This window comes from Pelodiscus sinensis, chromosome 28 (assembly GCF_052426305.1).
Source record: "Pelodiscus sinensis isolate ZL-2025 chromosome 28, ASM5242630v1, whole genome shotgun sequence".
In the NCBI taxonomy this organism is placed as follows: Eukaryota; Metazoa; Chordata; order Testudines; family Trionychidae; genus Pelodiscus; species Pelodiscus sinensis.
This window is the reverse complement of record NC_143079.1, coordinates 17170375-17193391: the sequence shown is the minus strand read 5'-3', so window position 1 is coordinate 17193391 and position 23017 is coordinate 17170375. Positions and strand designations below refer to the sequence as shown.

The 23017-nt window shown below is 43.2% G+C and overlaps 1 protein-coding gene across 9 annotated transcripts in view; it reads right to left on the bottom strand.

The window, feature by feature from the left end:
- SLC23A2 (solute carrier family 23 member 2) overlaps positions 1–23017 on the bottom strand; it is a 146907-nt gene that overhangs the window by 45312 nt on the left and 78578 nt on the right. For all 9 annotated transcript variants that reach the window (XM_089773808.1, XM_075910858.2, XM_075910859.2 and 6 more), the window contains 3 exons: positions 12969–13067; positions 2985–3101; positions 793–950 (listed from right to left, as the gene is read on the bottom strand). In XM_089773808.1, the coding sequence (XP_089629934.1) occupies positions 793–950; positions 2985–3101; positions 12969–13067 (374 nt within the window). The remainder of the gene's footprint in view (positions 1–792; positions 951–2984; positions 3102–12968; positions 13068–23017) is intronic.

Genomic DNA, 23017 nt, shown 5'->3' with positions numbered 1-23017 from the left:
GTATGAGTCCAGAAACCCTACTATTTCAACATGCTTTAACAATCATCTTGGTGAAACTGTCACAGCACAGTATGACAGAAGCAGCAGCAGCTGTTACTGTGTCCATACACTTAAATGTCAACTTTTGTAAAGGAACTGGCTACTTTAAAAGCAGGCTCCTTTTAAAGTGGACTAAATAATTTCCCTCTGCCCCCCATGTTCATTCATTCCTTGCTACTACTATTTTTTTGTTTGGGTCTTCATTTGAAACAGCTTTCCAATTATCTACAATGCAGGACTGGTCTACATTAGAAAATTAGATCAACTCAGATACATTGCTCAGAGGTGTAGAAAATCCACATCTCTGGCATAGTGAAGCCAGCAAGTCTACAACAGTGTTACATTGATAGACTAGACTGACAGAATTAGTCGTTATGACCTCTCAGGGAGGTGGATTCGCTACAGCAACTAGAGAGTCCCTCCAGTCGCTGTCAAGAGTGAGTATGATATGTGTACACTGAAGCGCTGCAGTGGCGAGCTGCAGCTATGCCACTCTGCTATTTTAATTGTAGACATAGCCTGGCTGTCTTACTTCATGTCCATTTTTCTATGAAGCCTTCCAAAATTAGGATCAGACAACTCTATTCCTGAGCAATCTGCAGTTTTAACCATTATTTTTTATTTCATATTCACCCTCCAGAAATACCCTACATACTTCTTGAATCACAGGCTGTGTCCTGTAAATTTAAAGAGATGCATACTCCACCATCAGTATCTCAACAACGAAAAATAAGGTATGAATCTTGATCTCACCTGCATCCAAAAGTTGTTTGTAACAAAGTAGTGATTCCCACACAGAAGAAAATGGTCCCAATCAGTTGGCTGGTAGCCCACTGGTCAAATCCAACACACATGGCATCCGCTAGCAAAAAGGGTACTGCTATAGTTCCACTAAAACATGTCAAGTAGTGCTATGAACATAGAGAAGAATTAACAGCTTGTTAACACTGATAATCACACATACGAAAAATCTCAGATCAACAGAGCAAAAGAAAAATAGTGTATTTATTGCTTCAAATTAGCCAACAACTCTTTCACTGTTTTCTGCATTCTGGCTCCAAATTTTTAATTCCTAGTGTCTTTTACTTCCCATGTTTAGCTACTTTTAGCCCGCTACTAAGAACTTCTACTTACAGATTGCGACGAGGAGTCCTATGGCACCTTATAGACTAACAGATTTATTGGAGCGTAAGCTTTCATGGGCAAAGACTCACTTCGTCAGAAGCATTTGATGAAGTGGGTCTTTGCCCACGAAAGCTTATGCTCCTACACTTCAGTTAGTCTATAAGGTGCCAAAGGACTCCTCATCACTTTTGCAGATTCAGACTAACATGGCTATCCCCCCTCTGATACTTGACTACTTACCGATCATAACTCTGGGTATTGACATAGCTAAATGGTTTCTGTTCTTATTTTTGATGAGGGGGTCTCTAGGCAACCAGACTGAAACAGCTTCCAATTTACAAAAGCAGAAAAATAGGTCCCTCTCTCCCTCCATTTTGAAATACACAAAATCAAAGTTAGAAGGGACTGCTTCAGTCATCCAGACCAGTGTTTCTTAAACTGTGTTCCGCGGCACATTGGTGTGCTGAAAGGCAGTCGGAGGTGTGCTGCAGAGAACAACAGAATTCAAAATGGCTGCCCTTAAAGGGGCAGGAGACCTCCCCCCCCCCAATAACTTTCCCCCTGGCCCTTTTTCTTCCTCAACAAAAAATCCTTGGTGTTCCCCATAAAAAAAAATATTGTTTGGTGTTCCTCAGTCTTAAAAAGTTTAACACACACTGATCTAGACTAACCTCCTTGCCATGGTTGTGGTGTTTCTAAACCATCCCAGACAGAGGAGAGATGAAAGGACTTGTCCACATTCACAGCAAAACACCAACTAAAATCCAGCTGTTTTGGCTGTCCATTAAGTTCTGCTATGTTCTACACTACAGACATCTGCCAACATTGCTAAGTTTGTCAGAGATGCAAAGTGAATCCTGACCAACAAAGCTGTTCTGGCAGAACTCTGTAGTGTAGACAGAGCCATGCTAGCAAAACTGTGCCTTTACTACTCTAGCTTGTTTCATTTGCAGGGGAAGGTTTTATTACACTGGTACAAACAGCCTAGCCAGTGTAGTTGTGCCCTCACTAAGAGCACTTTGCCAGTATTATATACCAGTGAAGCACTCCTAGACAGAGTCTAACTCTCTAACTAAAAAGTACAAACAAATTCCTGAAAAGCATACAGGGCACTCAGGAAGAGAGTAGTGTTCCCTCCCCATCCCACAACTGATCAGTTTTCCAGCCAGCGGATGCTGCCATCTTGGTGCTAGTCATTCCAAGAACTAACTCTACTAAAAGCAGTATTTCCAAGAAAGATCTGAACGTTAACAGAACATCTCTTTCATCTCCATCCCACTATATTATTCTCACATGAATTAATTAAGCTGTTACTGAATTTTAGTTTTTAGTTAAATTAAGGAACACGTTAGGCAGCAGCCCAAATGGCTATTTGTGAAGCAAGTCTGCAGTAATTCCTGAAATGTAACAGCTTAGCAAGCAACGGTATGTCAAGTTTTGAGAGGTGGTGGGGAAAGGAAAAGACATTTTGCAGGAAGGCTATCTTGACATGACAGGGTTTTTGTTTTTTTGGTTTTTTTTTTTGCAAAAATCTGGGAAAGCTGGAGAAGAAAATTAATAGAGATATGAAAAGTAGGAGGGGGGAGCATAGCAACAATTAGGAAGGACTTTTATAAACGTCCAGCTGTTTTAAGACTCCCCAGTAGTATTTTACATCAGTTCTGCCTCACTCTCAGCATACGTACCTCTCTGTTGCCAGCCCCCTCAATCCACTTAAATAAATAATCAAATGGACTCAAAACAGAAGGCAAGTTACTAACATTGTAGAATGCACTATGTACTCTATAAACAACTTCAGAAATAAATGTTTTGAAATGTACCTGTAAACCCAAGAATATGCAGAGATACCAGGGAGGAACATCTTCAATTGTGTAAATCATGTCAGCTCTCTGTGCATCTAAACTTCCACTGCTGTCCAGTGTCTCTGCCAGAGAACTCTATTAAATTAAAAGAGGACAAGCTAAGAGCTGTTTATTATTACTACAGAAGAATAACTGAATTTGGAATGTTAGACAACTTTGAAGGCTCTCTTGGAGAGGACGGGGTCCTATTATTCCAAAGCCACATCAGTGCACAACAAATCTTAAAAACCTTTTCACCTTTGAGATCATCAACCTCTGTCCACAACTCTAACTACTGAGCACGTATGAAACCACTCTCTTTCATAACCCGTCCCCTGCCTATTTATACAAACAAAACATAATCCTCCATTTGTGATATAACCACTTTGGCAGCAGATTATGCCAAAACAAACAAGTATTATCACAGCTGGGTGGTGAAAGAGAAAGAGAGAGAGAAAGAAAGAGAAAAAAAAAAGGAGTAGCAGAACATTCAACAATCGATATTTCAAAAATAAAATGGCTATCCTTGCATAAGATATCTAGATTGAGGGCAAAAAACAAACATTCAGAACTATTATGAGTTAATTCTAAGATTCTTATTTTAGTTATGTTCAATCATTTTTAGCAATCACACCTGTGGGGTTGTTGCGACACACTGGTGAATGTAGGAAGAATGTTAATATAGCTACTTCAGGTAAATCCAAAGCAACTTTATACATACAACTGAGTTACTGTGAGATTTATGCAAGTGTAAATCAGATCTGAATTTGGCCTATACACGTGAATACATCCTAATTAGGAGAAAGCATCCAGATGATTGAACACACAGCTACATGTATGGTTATACCTACCAGCCTCCCTAGATGGTATGCGATAATTTCAGAATTATCATCTTATTTTCTACAGCGAAATAATTTAAATACAATTTTAATGGCTTCATATTCAAAACTAGGCAATTTAAAGAACAGCATGTCTTTCAGTGCCAAGAACATGTGAGCAGGAAAGAGGATTTGATTTTATCATTTTAAACCCTAAGAGATAACTTATACAACTACCGTTCTGGCTTCATCCATACTGAACAAACTCACATAAAGAACCCTTACAGCAAAGCTGATAACTTTTTCCTTCTCTTTCTCTGAATAAATCCAAGTAGCATTCTTACAGGATCCTAATTTAGTTTATCATACCAAGTGTCATGGAAATCAACTGACCCGTGACATTTCCTTTTCACACAGCACTGATTTTATTAGCAAGACAAATACAACTGCTTGGGCTGCACATCCATACTGAGATAAGTTACTGGGGAAGAATGAAGACACTGACGTTTTTCTGTGTGGAGTACAGTTCATATCCTAAAAGCCTACCCAAATGTTAAATTTAGTGTTTTATAGGAGAATAAAAGCTCCTAAATGATGCTGGAGGGGAAACTGTTCAATGTCGTTTCCATCTGTCAGACCACCAGCAGCACTAAGGGTATGTGCTTTTATCAACAGACAACTGAAAACGGAGTGAAGAAAAAGCAATTTAGTTCCATGAGAAGTAAATTAGGCAAGGAGGTACATAGCACTGACTTCACCTAAGCCACTCATGGTAGACACTGAGTCCTGAGACTCCACTCAGGCTCATACAGGACGATAACTACAGCAAGTTTGATTTCTTGTTTTGTGTCAGTGAAAATGAGGCTGCGTGAAAGAGCATCATGGGGAAAAGAAAGATGTACCCAGAATAAAAAAAAAAGCAGGAGATGCAGATGATTTACACAATGTGGGAAGACCCGAAAGCACATCTGCATGACATGGGGATTTTTTCTTTTAATTAGATTACACATCTTAGACAATCTGCCCAGTCTAAAGAGGGTTTAGAATAAATCAAGATTGTGGCAGTCTGTCTGAAAAGAAGAACCCTCTCCTGAGGGGTTAACGATACTTTAGAGAAATTTCTGATGATGATTTCAGTCTTGCTGCAATGAAGTTCTGTTCAACTTCTTAGGAGAGTGTTTTGCATACATTTCCCCTCATACATATGTACATATGTATTTGCTGAGGATTTTATTTATAATAGGGACTTAGTATTTTAATTAATTTTGGGGGGGGGGGGGCAAGTCATCAACACTGGCTAAAAAGGGGCAAGAAGGAAATATTGTTACCCTGTAAAAAAATAACTAAGTCTAACACTAGCAGAGGCAAAGTGTTTCCTTGTGAACAATGTCAAGAGTTGTTTTGGTGAAGCCATCCATCTAGAAGCACAAATTAAACACAACAGACTATTGCCCCACACTCCTGAAGGCAAAATTATCACTTGCTCCACTATCCAACTTAACACCTCAACATACTTTGTGTCATGGGTGACTTTCCAGGGTTAAGTCTTTCCAAAGACTGAGTGGCCTGACTTTGACCCATAGTGTGCTGACGTGACATGTTTTGCCTTCACACATGTTCAAAAATGTCTCAACATTGCTACCAGATTTCATGCAAAGTCCAGATCATAATTTAGGAGAACCGGTTGTAGTAAGATGAGGGCCTAAAACATAAGCCCATGTAGCAGAGGCCTGGATTGAGGCCTGAGGCCTAGTTAACAATGGGCAAAACATGGCTAACATAGAGCAGAGCTTCGGTGTGAGCAAGAGGCAGGCCCCAGCTCTCAGAACTTGGCATGAACAGGGCTGAGTGCGCAAAACACTAATTGGTGCTAGGTACTGACTGCAGAACAATAATTGGTACTGGTCACTAGCTCATTAAAAGAAGACCTTGGTATCCACTCCTCACAGATACAGACTCAGGTTCAAGAAAGGGTCTAAAATGACAGAATGATGGATAGAGATGATCTAATCAAACCACAAGGTACAGGGTGATGGGTGGTATCTAAGTAGCATCAGAGGGTAGTAACCTGACAATGTCAGAGGGTGGCAACCTGATACATCAGCAATGAGGTGGGACTTCTTGTACCTGTATATAAGATGGTGTTTCGAGGGGACAGCCTTTGAATGATCTCAGGAGCAGTGGGACCTCCCACTGATTGAGTCATTCCATTGTGGCAAGTACATATGCTTAGTGGTTCAGTAGAGTCTATTGACAACTATTACTGTACTTTGCTCTACAATAAACCTGGCCTGGCATCTTCGATCCTTATCTGGTTTATGGTCTTTGGGGGATCTCTTGGGGTCTGCTGTGGAGACTAAGTGCACAAGTCGAAATGGCACACATCACTGAGCACACACACAAGCAGCCTTCTGGTTATAATCTTCAACGAAGCCAGAGACCTGTGAGGACACCTCCTTGAAGAACTACACAGGTATGCCTTCATTAGTTCCTGCCCTTTTACCTTCTCTCTTGGTCTGCAGCTATGCTGAGGAGCTTCTAATAACCTCCCACGGCTACACTAGCACCATACTACACTAAAACATCCCCACTGTTCTTCACCAAACTGAGGAAACTGCACCAGTTCTACATAGTGGTGGTGGGAAATTTTCCAGAAAGTAGGAGACAAACATTATTTATTGTCCCACTGTCCTAGCAAGCCACCCCCAGCTCAAATATAAAATTACAACCCACCCATGCACAACAAAAGAAATTAAAAGTCTGAAAAAATAGCCTAGCACTATGTCAGCAACACTCACTCATACTCTGACTTTCATCAGCCTCTGTTACTACTTGCAAGATAACCCCAATGTGCTCCCAGTCGTGTATTCCCAGTCGAGGAACTCGTTGAAAATTTGAAAGTGGAAGGCAGTTTGGGTGAAAGTAATCATGAAATCATAGAGTTCATTGTTCTAAGGAACGGTAGGTAGAAGGGAGAACAGCAAAACAGAGACAATAGATTTCAGGAAGGCAGATTTTACTCAACTCAAGAGTGCTGGTAGGTAAAGTCCCATGAGACGCAAGAACAAGAGGAAAAACAACTGAACAGAGTTGGCAGTTTTTCAAAGGGACATTATTAAGGGCCCAAAAACAAACTATTCCACTGTGTGGGAAAGATAGAAAGTATGGTAAGAGACCACTTTCGCTTAACCAGGAGATCTTGCATTATCTAAAAATAAAAAAGGAGTTATATAAAAAATGGAAACTAGGTCAAATTACAAAGGATGAATATAAGCAAACAATGCAAGTATGCAGGAACAAGATTAGAAAGGCAAAGGCACAAAATGAGCTCAATCTAGCTAGAGACATAAATGGTAACAAGAAGACATTCTATAAATGTATTAGAAGCAAGAGGAAGACTAATGATAGGGTAGGCCCATTGCTCAGTAAAGAGGAATAAACAACAACAGGAAACTTGGAAATGGCAGAGGTGTTTAATGATTTCTTTGTTTCAGTTTTCAATATGAAGTTTGATTGTGACGGGATGCCTAACATAGTGAATGTTAGTGGAAATGGGGTAGATTTAAAAGTTAAAATAAAAAAAGAACAAGTAAAAAATTACTTAGAAAAGTTAGATATCTTCAAGTCACATGGGCCTGCTGAAATGCATCCTAGAATACTCAAGGAGCTGATAGAGGAGGTATCTGAGTTACCATCTTTGAAAAGACATGGAAGTCAGGAGAGATTCACAAAAACTGGAAAATGACAAACATAGTGCTCACCTATAAAAAGGGAAAGAAGAACAACCCAGGGAAGATAATGGAGCAAGTAATTAAGTAAAACATCTGCAAACATCTGGAAGATAATAAGGTGATAGGCAACAGCCAGCATGGACTTGTAAAGAACAAATCATGTCAAACCAATCTGATAGCTTTCTTTGATAGGATATCAAGCCCTGTGGATAAGGGAGAAGCAATGGACATGGTAGACTTTAGCATGTTGAAATAATGATTGGATGCTTTCTTTCAGTGTAATAATCTGAGTTATATTTATCTCTAGACTGTTTGAGAACTGGATGGGGGCAGGGGAGTTAAGGAGTTAACAAGACATCAGTAAAGAATAAAATAAAATATAATTTAGGCAAAAAATTAGTCAGCAAAGACATGCTTTTATCCGAAGGTGAATATATTAGAGCGATTTTACCATAATACATTTTGCATATTGAAGTTTCTTTATCACATTGTGCTCTCTACCACATAGAAGCTTTTGCCTTGATGAGACACAATCCCCATGGTGCGATAAAGGCTTAAGATAAAATGAACAACTCACCAACTGCCAAAGTTAATCTTTGCATTACTATAACGAAAACTGGAGTTTTGCCAGTTAAAATTATTATATAATGAAGATGGCATTAGAAACAGAGAAATAATCATGATTTGTGCCTCTCTGAGTAAGCTTAGTGTTCCCAGCTGGACTCTGGGATAAAAGTTTTTCTGCATCTAGACAATTCAATATATTGGGACTACGTTCCAGATATTTATCTAATGTTCTTGTTAAATCAAAGTGTAATCCAAAATGAATCCAGCACATTATTAGTCTATCAAAGTTATGGCTAAAAATCGTTTAGATTTTCAAAGAACTAATTAAGTGTTAATAAAGAAAAGAATCCCCTTTTCTTTAAAGCTCTTCCCAAAATATCAATTATGTGCCTATGGTTTAACAAACACCTTTCTATAAGGTATGTGATTTTAGTATTAGATCAATGATTTCAAAGCAAACACACTGACAATGAATTAATAAGACTGTGCTGCCTGTTTTAACATTGCCTATTTTTAGTCTAGAATTTAAAGACGAATAGCAGAAATGGATTCTGAAGAGCTGTATAAAAACCTAATATGATTATCACTGACGCTACATTCAGGTCAGATATTAACAGACAGTCATTTTTAAAAGTTCTGGTCATTTGATCACATGACCAATAATGACCTCAGTTTCACTTGGCACGTTTCAGGCTACAGAACCTACACTGTAAAAGGGAAGGTTATAAGAACATAACACAAAAACAATCACATAGGATCAAACCAATAGGCCAAGGGGACCAATAGCCTATCTTCTCAGAGTGGCCAGTACCAGCTGATTCAGAAGAAATCATCTGAACATAGCAGCTACCAAGTGATCAATCCCCTGTCATCTACTCCCAGTTTGATAGTCAGAGGTCTAATGGCAAGACCCACACAAGATTTTTCTCAAAGAAATTATCCAGTCCTTGCCAGATTAGCATTCCTCATAAAGATGTCACTTATGTGGCAGTACTAGGGGAAATATAGTCAGAGATTTCTTTACTTTCACAACATTTGTGTAAGTCAAGAGCTTGTTTCAATATAGAAACCCTTTTGTTCAACAAGAGGAATACAACATGAATGAAGAGTAATCCCATAATGACTACTGACATTTATAGTTCTAGCTATCAGCATGAATAAGGCTGATGGAACAGATTAATGCCCTTCTCCACTTCACTCCCCAGGGTTAAGAAATTCTTAATTCTTTCCAATAGCACTGCAGACAGGTTTAAGGAGAGGTTTTCAATGGCACAAAAGGCAGTTGGACATCCAACTCTCAGTGAAAGCCACAGGGATTTGGGTTCCTAATTCTCCTTTGTGCTTTAAAAATATGTCCCATAAAAATGAATCTGTTTCAAGAGATGAGAAATGACAACCTATAACTAATTTTGGGTAGTCCTTTTTGTGTAAGAGGGATATTACTCGTTTGCCTCCATAGAATCCATTATGCTATTACTGTAATAATGCCAGCAACTTTCTGCACTGATTGAAGGCTTTCCCCCTCTCACAAGCCAATAAAGTAAAGATCTATTGAATCCCATATTAGAAATATATATTTCTCAAAAGGAAAATCAGATGATGAAGCTGTCAGATTACAAAAAATCTGCAATACAGATGACAAGTAAAATGTACACAAAGACTGACGAAAGTAGTGCATCAAATGTCACACAACTGTCTCTTCAGAGCTGACTTCACAATTCATGGGCCTCATCCAGAAAGGTGCTGAAATAAAAAGTACCTGCCCAGCAGAACAACTCTGAAGATGACGTTGGAGGAAAAAAAACAATAAAACAACCCTACAACTTTCTTGAACCAACAGTATGCTGTATCTAGTCATGGTTACTTTGTCAAGTTTTTAAAAATTGTTTAAAAAACCCCTCTAACTTGAGCCCAATTCTACATTATTTTTGCAATACAAGTGGCACTTAGCCGAACCTACCCAGCCACATGACTTCAATGTAACCATTAACTCCCCCCAAAAATTGCACTGTATAAGGTATGGTGCTGCTTTTGACAGTGGAAGAAACAAATACTTGGAAAACAGACTGATGAGTATTTATCATTTCTTATCTGCCACTTTTTGAAAGGTTTCATGCAGGATACAAACAAGCATATGCAATGTATTTGACATGGTATGAGAACACCTGAAAATTAAAAAAATATCTTCACCCTTGTCACCGAGTGTTCCCAAGTCTCGGGCGGCCACCCCTAGTTCGGGTGTCCTCCCTGAGTTTCGTGCTCGACCGCCTGCTCGCGGTCCCAACCGTATGTGCTGTCGGCCCACGCTCCGACGGCCTGAGGGGGCCGGGAAGGGGGCTCGGGCCCTCCCACACTCCGAGCCCCGACCCAGGGCCCTAAGACAGGGACGGTAGTCCCTGGATAGTGGAGGGGGACGAGTTTCCCCCAAACCCTCCACTCGCGGGGTACGCAGCCCCGCCTTGGGTCGCTTCTTCCCGGCTCAGTCTCGGGAGTTTCCCCAACTGGGGACTAGGCTTACCCTCGGTCTCTGTCCCTGCCGCGAATTTCCGCCTCTGGATTCCCCTGGGACCTCTTGCCCTCCTGTGGGACTGTCCGCCTCCCCGCTCTTCCTCTTTTCCGGGCTGGGGCTTTCGCCCTTTTGAATCCCCCGCCGGAGCCGTAAGGTGGGTCTGCCCCTGACGTCCACGGCCCCGCCCTCTGGAACGTCCTCCACGACGCTCCCCATGACGTCATCCGGCCGCGCCGGAGCGTCCCTGCGGTCGCCGGTCTCTTTTCCCCCTGCTCGGCCTCCCGGGTCTTTCTCCGCCGGACCTCCCCCGGTCGCCCACTCCCCCAGCCGGCCACTCTCTGTCCCGAACTCCGGCCCTGGGCGCGGCGAGGACGGCCCCCGCCTCGCCCCCCCCCCGGTTCCCGCCTCAGTGCGGGGGAGCGCGAATGTGGCGCTTGCCCCGTCACAACCCTTCAAAAAAATCTAAAAGCAGCCTCACACAACAAATGAAAACCCCAATTCTCAACACACACTGACAACCCAGAACAGATGCAGGTAAGTGACACTAAACTACTTTTAAGGCATCAGCCCTTCCTGATCTGAGAGCCATTTTTTGTGAGTCAGCAGATATTTCAGAGCAAAAAAGATGTGCCTTTCACTCTAATCAGATTAATTTAATTTAAATTCCACATAGGTACTGTTTATCACCTTTAACGGTATTTGAGCTGGCTGTGTTAGGTCTGTGCTGACAATCTTAAAGGTATTAAACTATGCTTATGTGGGCACACGGGGTTCTCAGCTGAGTTAACCAATGGTTTTTTCACATTGAGAAAGTTGCACCTGCTTAAATTAAATATGGTATATTAAGTGCTTTTTAAATTATGTCTACAATGAAAAACTACAGCAATCACCAGCACTTCAGTGTTTCTCCATGGGAGACAGTTGCTAGTTTGACAAAAGCAAATGTGTAAATCAGTTATTATAGTTACATTTCTTAATGTCAGTGTAAGTAGACCCACCCTTTGTTCAAGTGGAACAAAAGGCTATATGGCCACTGTGATCTGGGCATAAACCAAGTTGATTAGGAATGTATTAAAGCTAAGCAAAATTAAGTGTGTCCACACAGGTTTCCACTGTTTTAACTTAAATTGGTTTAATATCAATGTTAAACTGCGGCAACCTTCTTTGTTTAGATAAGGCTTAACTCAACTGAAACACTTGTTTCTGCCCATGAAGATTGATACACAAGACTCTTATTGACTATGAACCAGAAGAGCTAATATTCGTTTATATGCCTGCATATTCTGCCTGTCTGCATCATCGTTCTACCCTATTAGCTCTTTACATATATGTTATCTTGCAATGTTGATAAATGCTACAAAATCAAAGCCAAACTGACTAGCTTAATTTTAGGCCTAGCTGCCTTAATGGGGGTCTCTCTAAATAGTTAATATGCCACTAGCAATACCCAATGGGTATATTAATGATTTGAACTTTGTTCACAGTGTTTTCAGTAAATAATAATAAAAAAAGGCCCTGGTATTCAAAAGGATTAGTAACTTGAGTATATGAGAAACAAGACAAAAGTCACAAATCACTACGGTCTTAATGCCAGAACACCTGCTGGCAGGCTTTTTTCCTGAAATTCTCATTAATCTTACCTTCTAAAAGGAAGTGAGAAAGGACTTGTTGAAAATTTCAATGTCGGAGAGATTGAACAATATTTAGAAACATCTTTTATGTTATTATTGAGGACATTTTAAGATTAAAACTACCCATCTGGTCAGATTTAGACAGTACTCCTGAGGGGGATCTAAATGCATCAGAATTGGTAGGGTTTCGTTTAGAGAGATCTTGGTAGGCTTTAGGGAGAGCTCTACAATGAGATGTCTATGATAATGCAGAGAACCACTTTGAGAAGGGACTAACCCTAGCAGTTCATTAGAGAGGAGGAGATGGGTAATAGATATAGTCCTAAGGCTACAGTAGCAACCACAACATAGTTCTGCTGCTGCTATGTACACTGAGAGAAGTCTACCTTACAATCTCATGACACATCCAAGTTTGTAAAGGCTAAAAGCAGCATATTAAGAATTAAAGAAACTGTTTGTGTGCTTTAACCACCCGAGACCTATGCATTTTGAGCTCTATACCCCAGGATTTAACCCTGAAGTAATAAAAATAAACAAATACCCCAGTGAATCAGGAATTGAGGCTGGAAGTCACTGTATATAGTGGAAATACAGAAGGCAGACAGTGAATTAAAATTAATTAGAAAGAATGCCCTGGCCCTAAGGACAAAGCAAGAGTAAGAGTTTTATTAATATGAGTTTTACAAAATATTTAAAAAAATTTATACCTTTTCTGCTATGCCATTTTCTGTGGTGTAGATTGCCATCAGCTCCGTATCCTCTGTGTCCTGATCCCCACTTGATGTTGCTCCACCGTTTATGACTACCTACAAAAAATCCACATACAGCAGTCACTTAACTCACTACAAAGTTTGTGTGTCCCTAATTTGATGTCAATTATCACTAAAAACATTCTGAATAAGCAAGAGTTTAGTGATTCATCACCCACAGAATAAAGGTCTCAAGTTGCCAGCACAGCAGCATATACAGTTATACTTCATTCTTTCAGAAATAAAAGGCAATACTGGTAGAACATAAAAAGGTTACTTTGTACATTTAAGAGTAAGCTACAGCACATAGAAAATGTCCTTGAAGCTAACCTGAACACAAGTTAACAGTATACAATACTATCATCAGGGCTCGCTGAGTGGCGGCGAGCCCCGTTCGCCAATCGTGCGGTTCTGCGCCCTGCGCATGCACAGATCACTCTGCGCTGGCTCTTCCGGGGTGTAATCTACTCGCCATGGGCGAGTAGATTACATTGTTTGTCGAGCCCTGACTATCATACTGTTTCAACCTACATCACCTGGAAGTCTACTATATATTTGTGAGTTTTTCCGTTTGCTCAAAAACTCCCCCTAAAGGAGTGGTAGGACCAGCAAATTTGGTAGGCAGCTTCCTCATAACTTAAAGCACAGTAAGGATTTGGTTGTGCCAGGAAAACGAGATGTGGTTAAAATGGGACTGCTTCTTATAAAACCATACAGAAAAGAGACTCAATCACCAGGCTGGTGAAAGGGGCTGGCTGTAGGCACCTCCACACCCTGTAAGGGAGTGCCTCAGCCCCAAGCCTCCCCTCCTCTTTAGGGAGAGCGGGGGGGCTGAAGATCTGCCCCCTCCAATTTGTATGGGAATACTGCTAGCTGTTCCCCCATGGGAAAGTGCACAATTTGCTGCACTCCTCATGCACAGGGGAGCACAAGAGGCAGATGAACTTGGACCTTTCCCTGTTAGGGACATGCAGCTCTCCCTCCGCTGGCTGCGTCAGCATTGGAGCTGCAGCAGCCATGGACAGGAGCTTCTCACCTGGCCCTAAACTGCTGTGCAGTAAGAGAGCTGGGGTAGTCCTCTCATCCTGGGGCAGCCTGCATTCTGAACCCCTCATCTCCAGCCCCACCATTTTATTTTCCTGAAAACAAAATGTAATTGAGTTAAGAACACAAGCAACGCCGGGAAAATCTTTTAGTACTGAATATACAAATGACAGCCCTAGGGCCATGCTTTTCCCTTTTAACATCTTTTTGTCACAGCACCCATTTACCAGGAGACATTGACTGTATTCTATTATTCTAAACTTGGGTGTCCATTTTTCATAGAATCATAGAATAATAGGACTGGAAGGGACCTCAAGAGGCATCGAGTCCAGGCCCCCGCCCTCAAGGCAGGACCAAGCTCCACCTACACCATCCCTGACAGATGTCTATCTAACCTGTTCTTAAATATCTCCAGAGAGGGAGATTCCACCACCTCCCTTGGCAATTTATTCCAATATTTGACCACCCTGACAGTTAGGAATTTTTCCTAATGTCCAATCTAAACCTCCCCTGCTGCATTTTAAGCCCATTACTCCTTGTCCTGTCCTCAGAAACCAAGAGGAACAAATTTTCTCCTTCCTCCTTGTGACACCCTTTTAGATATTTGAAAACCGCTATCATGTCCCCCCTTAATCTTCTTTTTTCCAAACTAAACAAGCCCAGTTCATGAAGCCTGGCTTCATAGGTCATGTTCTCTAAACCTTTAATCATTCTTGTCGCTCTTCTCTGTACCCTTTCCAATTTCTCCACATCTTTCTTGAAATGTGGCGCCCAGAACTGGACACAGTACTCCAGCTGAGGCCTAACTAGTGCAGAGCAGAGCGGCAGAATGACTTCACGAGTTTTGCTTACAACACACCTGTTGATACAACCTAGAATCATATTTGCTTTTTTTGCAACAGCATCACACTGTTGACTCATATTCAACTTGTGGTCCACTATGACCCCTAGATCCCTTTCCGCCATGCTCCTTCCTAGACAGTCGCTTCCCATCTTGTATGTATGGAACTGATTGTTCCTTCCTAAGTGGAGCACGTTGCATTTCTCTTTATTAAACCTCATCCTGTTTACCTCTGACCATTTCTCTAACTTGCTAAGGTCATTTTGAATTATGTCCCTATCCTCCAAAGAAGTCGCAACCCCACCCAGTTTGGTATCATCTGCAAACTTAATAAGCGTACTCTCTATCCCAATATCTACATCATTGATGAAGATATTGAACAGTACGGGTCCCAAAACAGACCCTTGAGGAACTCCACTTGTTATCCCTTTCCAGCAGGATTTAGAACTGTTAACAACAGCTCTCTGACTACGGTTACCCAGCCAATTATGCACCCACCTTATCGTGGCCCTATCTAAGTTATATTTGCCTAGTTTATCAATAAGAATATCATGCGAGACCGTATCAAATGCCTTACTAAAGTCTAGGTATATGACATCCACCGCTTCTCCCTTATCCACAAGGGAGTTATTATTTGTTATTAGGAGTTCTGTTTCCATTTTTCCTATACAGGCAGTCCCTGGGTTACATGGATCCGACTTACATCGGATCCCTACTTACAAACGGGGTGAGGCAACCCCGCACTAGCTGCTTCCCCCCAGCAGACCAGGGAGACGTGAAGCTAGCGCCCCCCCCCAGCAGACCAGCGAGACACAGAGCAGCTTTTCTCAGCAGACACCTCAGCTTGAGAATAAAGGACTGAGGGAAGTGAGGTGTGGGAGAATAAAACTGAGCTCTGGAGAAATGTTTGGCTAGAGTTTCCCCTACAATATGTACCAGTTCCGACTTACATACAAATTCAACTAAAATGGCAGCTCTTTTGGTATCTAATTTGAAAAGGATATCAAGCCTATTCATGTGCAATTCAAGAATAACTGAAGTGATTTTGTTGACCAGAGCTCACAGTTATCAAATATTCACAGCTAGTATCAGGAGCAGAAAACAGCAAGTGACAAGTGATTAGGAGTTAATTCACACTGATGCCATTAGAAGTATTAGCTGCTCATATTGAATGTATTGGGCATAAGGTCTCAAACTGACAATTGCAAGCAATATTGGTTGTAGCCATGTTGGTCTCAGGATATTAGAGAGCTATCACTGTCTCCCCGTTCATGATGCCCTAAATTCCAAGTAAGCCATTTTACATTAGAAACACTACAAAAATGAAGTTCTGGGCACATTTACTTCAAGGCACTAAATTTAATGGGGCCAGGATTTCACCCCAGAAGGGTGAGCATTTCAGTTAGAAAACATACAGAATCTGCATGAAATGTAGATCTCTCCTATACCAAGTATGATGAAAGACACATTTCTCTGGGCAACCTTGTCCTAATATAATATAAGAAACAGTGTATTACTGTTTACAAAAACAGTCTATTGGACAGGAAAAATGAAAGGGAATACACCAAAAATTGCTGTAGAAGAAACACTGTGCAAGAAACACTGCACAAAAAGTATTATGACCAGGTCAGAACAGAAGGCTATAAAAAAGAAGTCCTATTGGATTCCAGGAGTTGAGTGGGCTAATGCCCACCCACATCTAAAGGACCTCCCTCCAGACTACCACAGAGCCCAGAACACCAAATGATGATTGGGGACAAACAAAAAGAAAACAGGGACAGGTGTGGAGGTCATAGGGTTAAAATGAGGGAACTGGATGGGAACACCGAGTAGAGAACCCCGGACAGTGCCAACTGCCCCTCGAAGATCTCGACAGAGCAAGCGGACACCGCCCAGTGGAACTCTGCCTAGATGTGTGAATGGATACAGGAGCAGAAATAGACCCCACAGTCGCAGACTCTGCTCCTTGGTCTTGTAGACTACCATCTTGGCGATAGCCACGAGAGGGTTGATGAGGAGGAGGTCCCACGACTTTGTGGGGCCACGGATGGGGTGTGCATAAATTAATAGGTGAGGGGAGATGTGCAGCCAGAACTTCAATAAGAGGTTCTGGAGGAGCTAAAGAGGGGTTATAACCTGGTGCACTCGAGATAAATGTGGGCCACAGTCTCCCTCACACCACAGAAGGGATAAGTCTCACGAACAGGGGTGAACTGCGCCAAGTACATGGCTGTGCTCACAGTGCAGTGGAGTAGAGATTGGCCCACTGGGGCTCCCCACCCACTACTGGTGATAAGAGGTCCTGCCACTTGGTATCTGGGCAGAACACGAAGGTGGGCAAGTGAAGAGTGTGAAGCATGAGTGTGTACAGATGACTCTTTGGAGCAGTTCAAAAGGGGTCCAAAAGCAACGCATGCAGCCTACTTGAATGACATGGGGAGGGTGGTTGGGAAGGCACGCAGGGCCAATGGAGAGATCAAGAGGGCATGGGGTGAGGGGCGGGCGGGGTGCACCCTCTCGCAGGATTTTATTGAGATAAACCCAAGCAGTGGGTGGCAAAAGGTCCTTCGCCTTCTGAAGTACGCACAGGGGAGTATGCAGGGTGGAGAGCACGATGCACTGGGCAAGTGCTAGAGGATCCACCCAGTCTCCCTGGTCATAGTCCAGGCTGTCTGCGATCCTGGTGACTTCTGCAAGACTAACATGTGGTGCATCGAGGGGGACTCCACTGCCTACACACAAAGATGGGGATTGTGTAGCAGGGGCTCCGTGAGGAGGTCTGCCTCCACGGTGGCTCCCAAGGACCTGGTCACTGAAAGCAGCTTCCAGGCCTGGAGGAAGTCCTGGTAGAAGGCCGGCACCTCAGAGAGGTCTCATGGAAGACCTCTCAAAGGAGTTGCCGGTCATCAGATCTCTGAAGCAGTGAAGAAAAACGTGCACCCGAGTGCTACCCACCAGACTACCTGCATCATATAGGAGCCTTGCAGGGCTTGGAGACAGAGGACATAGACCCGTGTGCACAGACATGTCAAGCCCTATCCTCCCTCCTCCAGGGGAAGATGAAGAACCACTGCAGAGACTCAATGCAGTCCTGACCAGAAGAATGGCAGCATCATCTGCTGGATGTGGGCCAAGAAACCCAGGGTCGTGACCAGGGTGCTGAGAAGGTGCCAGAGCATGGACAGGACCAACTGGTTAAGCATGAGCACCCTCCCACTCAGGGAGGGGCACCACAGCAGTTGGGTCCATCTCTACAACCACTCAGCCACCCTGGACTCTAACCCTTGCCAGTTCTCCAGCAGGGAGGGATCCATGGCAGAAAGGAAAATGCCAAGTTAGAGCAGTGGACCCACGCTCCACGTAACAGCCTGAAGTGCAGATAGGAGGGAGCTCGCCTGCCACCTGTCCCCAACCAGCAGGCCAGAGCTCAACCCAACTGACCCAGGTGGAGGAGGCCACCAAATAAACAGGTTGGTAGGCCTCCGCCCATGTTAGGTCGCCCACATCCTGGACCATGAGGAGCATGTCATCAGCATATGCTGACAGGACCGGTAACACCTCCAGTTCACAGAACACCAACCCCGTGAACCTCTGGCAGAGGAGACAGCGGAAGGGCTCAATGGCCAAAGCAAACACCTGACCTGACAGCAGACAGCTTTGATGCACTCCCTGCCCGAAGCTGACTGGTGCAGTAAGGGTCCAGTTGAGCTTCACCAAGCACTCCGTGGAAGTGTACAGCACCTGGAGAAACCTCACATAGGTTACAGCGAAAACCTGCACAGTGCCCAGGAGGTACCCGTGGTCCATCCAGTCAAATGCCTTCTCCTGATCCAAGGACATGAGGGTGAATGACAGACCATCTCTACACCAGAACTCTAGGAGATCCCAGACTAGAAAAAGGTTATCGAAGATGGTGCAGCCCGGGACAGTGTAGGTCTGGATGGACCACGTCCGCAGCACGGACCACAGTTTCAGTGAAACGGCCTTAGTGATGACTTTGTAGTCCGTGCTGAGGAGCAAAGACAGGAGACCAATTCCTCAGATCACAGAGGTCCCCCTTCTTAGGCAACAAGGCGAGCATGGCTCACCTAAACAATTAAGGGAGGACCCCACTCTCCAAGGACTCAGCCCAGACGCTGGCAAGGATGGCTGAGGATGTCCTAAAACATGCGGCAGAACTCCACAGTCAGACCATACGTGCTCAGGGATTTACTGGTGGACATGAGACGGAGGGCTTCCAAAAACTTGGCCAGAGAGAGAGGCAGCTCTAGCCAGTCCCAGCTGCACACAGTGACTGCTTGGAGTTTGTTCCAGAGAACTCTGCAGGAGTCAGTCGGATACGGGGAGAAAAGAGAGGTGTAGAAGCTTGAGCCCTCTTGTGCTTTCTCTGAGGAGAGAGAGGCCATCACCGCTACCAAGTGGTAGTCCGAGAATGGGGCTGGCCAAATGCTGGAGAAGCAGGCCAAAGAAATACGATGACAAGAAAGATAAATGCGATCCAACCAGGAGTGAAATGACCGTTGACCCTCCACCTGGAAAAAGGTGAATGCAGTGTCCTCGTCTGGATAGTGGTCATGCCAGATGTCTACCAGGGAGCATCGGTCTCTTATCTCTCTGTGGACAGCCTAGCATTGCTTGGTCCCCAGGCGGTCCTGTTCCTTGAGGGTTCAGTTGAAATCCCCACCCAGGATCAGGCACTCGCAAGGATCCAGAGAGCCGAGGAAGGCAGATGCCCGCTGGAAGAAGCAGAGCCTCTCCAGGCCAGACATCGGGGCATAGATGTTAACAAGGTTTAACATCAGCCCCTCCATCCAAACCCAGAGGTGCAGCAGGCAGCCCTGCATAACCTGGGCAGTCCCCAGTACCTCAGACTGCAGTTTTGGGGAGAACAGCATCACCACCCCAGCTTGACAGGCCAACAGATGGCTGAAATAGACTTGGTCTTCCCACTGCAGCAGCCAGCTATCCTCAGATGCCAAAGAGGTGCGGGTCTCCTCCAGGAAAATAACAGAGTACCCTCTCCCGAAAGAAGGAGAGCACCTGACACCTGCCGAGACCCAGCCTACAGTCCCAGGTGTTCAGAGTGGCAAGGATGAGCAGCAGCATTGAGAGGGCTGGGGAAGATCCTGGTTGGCAGGAGTGCTGGCAGTTCCCATTGGACCCTGCAGCAAACCATGACCATGTCCAAATGTGAGCAGGGTGTCACGGAAGCAGTGGGCCCTCTAGTAGGCCACAGCCTCCTGACACCCAGTCCCTTTACTCTCTCCCAAAATGCAGAGTCAGCCAAGGCCTAGCCAGACTAGCTAATTAGGATACCTGGGGGTAGTTAAGAAAACTAGTTCAGACTGGCTATAAAAGAAACTTTGCCTACAGTTGGGGCATGAATGTAGCTGAGAGGATGGAGGAGGGAGCCGCTGGGAGTAGGAGGAAAGGAGACAACAAGTGAACACTAGGATGGCGAACCAGAGAGAAGGTGCTAGGGAAGGAGTGAGAAAGTAGCCCAGGGTCTTGGAGCTATCTTATGGCAGGTGTCAGGGATTCACACCAGCAGCTACTATTACAGGGCCCTGGGCTGAAACCCAGAGTAGAGGGTGGGCCCGAGTTTCCCCCCCAACACCCAAATCACCATTTCCACTCAGGAAAAAGAACTGTGGAGTTTATTCTCCGTTTTACCACATGCTGGCCAACGATGAAAAGAGCTCAACAAACAGCAAAACAAGCCCTAGGTGTGGTGCCTAAAACCGTGGCCTGCTGAGAGTCCCTGAGGCAAGCAAAATCCACCAGGAAGCACAGGACCCACTGAGTTTTCATAGGAGCTTTGTCATAATATGTAATAAGATTTCTCACTGGAGCTCCTAAAGAATATATTAAAGTTGTTCTAGTGGCCATATTATATGGCAGTTCGTAAAGTAAAGGTCACACTGCCAGACATCTTTCTGAGAAGACTGTATTTGTCAATTAAAAGCAACACAGAACCCAAGTCTTTTCAGGAACATGCTTTGTAAAATATCATTTGTGATAATGATATTTACTTGTGTTTTTAATGGCACTTTGATGAAAATGGAGAATTTCGGGTTTTAATCTTCATCTTGTTTCCCAAGTAAAGGAAAGGGGAAGACTCTGTCAAGCCCTCAAATTCTTCCAGCTCGAGCACAGTAATTCTCTGGAAATTCAAAGCATTTTCATTACTAAAGAATTTTAATACAACATCATGAAATCAATATCATGAGTTTTTGTTAACTACATAAATCTCATTTAGGTTGCATATGACAGTGTAAAAGCAAATGGTAAGTATTTTTAATTTGACTTTTCTAATAGAGTACTCCTCTCCTCAGGGTCTATAATAAATCACACGTGTGATGCAAAATATTCCATCTGTTATATACTTTCCAGCTTTTTATTATGAGACAAATACCAATTATCCAAATAATATGGATCACTGGTCTTTTTGATAGGCATTTGACATAATAAGAATGTGCTTTTATTTAACTCTGTATTATAATCAATTCACCATGCTGTATTGTAATCGATTCTCACCACTATCTACCTTTATATCATGTAATACAGTAGACACAAAGTGAATTGCTATTTTCAGTTTCACAATCAGTCCCCTCCCCCCCAAAAACAAAGCATGAAGTCGCACCACAAATTAGAAAATAAACCTATTAATGTCACAAGAAAAGTAAGGCAAAACGTTCTGGCAGTGCATGAAGAGCACAGGAGGAGGGGAGAAGAACTAACACAAGGAAATGGGAGAAAGGTGACAGCAATACTACCAGAAGAGGCATAAATAGCTCAGTGTCATTCTTGCCATCTGTGTCAGCACCATGATATCTTGGGGAAATATACCTGCATAATTTATTTGCTTATCTATGTATCTACTTTGCAGAGAAAGGCTCCCTTTGATTGATTGACTGTGCCTCTCTCCCCACTTTCTACTCATTTCTGAAAGGCCATCCCTTTAATGGTTGATTGATTTTATACTTCTTTCCTCCAGAGAGTAAAAGGTGATCATCCTCTACTTTATTCTCTTAAATCTCATTCAGTATTGAGCAACACTCATGCCCCAACCGAAAACAAAAATCCATCCTTAAACATACAACAGAACTTCAAATATGGACAGTGATTTAATATACTGTTCTCTTTTTCCCCTATGAATTTTGAGAACTAAGATATCAATTTGAGTGGTATGAATTTTATCTCCATTTTCTACTAGTTTAAAACCTTCTTGGACAGATAAAAAAAGCCACAAAAAAGTGTCAGAGTATCCTAGACTACCGTTTGCTTGTTGTGCAAATAATTAATATCAGCTTGTGCACTGATCAAAGTAGCTATAAAATGATCACTTCTATTTTAACTATTAGAACTTGATGTTTCAGTTGAAAATTAACTAGATTAGAAGTTTCAAAGATCTTAACAAACATACTAACATTTTCCACAGGTGAGCAAATATTACTGAGTACTGAAAAATCTAACCTTTCCTCTATCTAGAAATAGCAGGCATAATTCAATCAGGGTTGACAAAAAAGGAGCTTTATACAGAGTTAAAAGGCTATCTGGCAGACAACTGAACTGTTACTGTTACCTACAGTGATTTGGAAGCTCATTTTTGTACCAATTCTAGGTTAGAATCCATTTGTAGTTTTTTAGAACACATATGTAAATAAAAAAGAACATTCTTTCCCATGCCTGGAAATGACCTAATTTTTAAGATATGAAGTTTGCCTATGCACAACCTTTTTGCACTTGTGACTCCTGGGAAAATTTTGGTTGAGGAAAAAAAAAGTCCCCCCTTTAAAGGCTGCTCCACTTGCCTGCTACTCCTCCCACCCCCGCTGCATGTACGTCGGGCGCCAAGCTGGGAAAAGAAAATACTGGCTGGCCCGAATCACAGCGCTGAGACCCCTCCAGAAGACAGCTGTGACCACCCACGGGTTGCGCACCGCTGCTCTAGTTCATTCACTGGCTCTCAAGTTCCACTGCTCAGGGCTTGACAAATAATGCAATCTACTCGCCCATGGAGAGTAGACTGCAACCCGGAAGAGCCGGGTTTGTGCGATCTGCGCATGCGCAGATCACCGGACAGTGCAGCTGGCAAGTGGGGCTCGCTGCGATTCAGCGA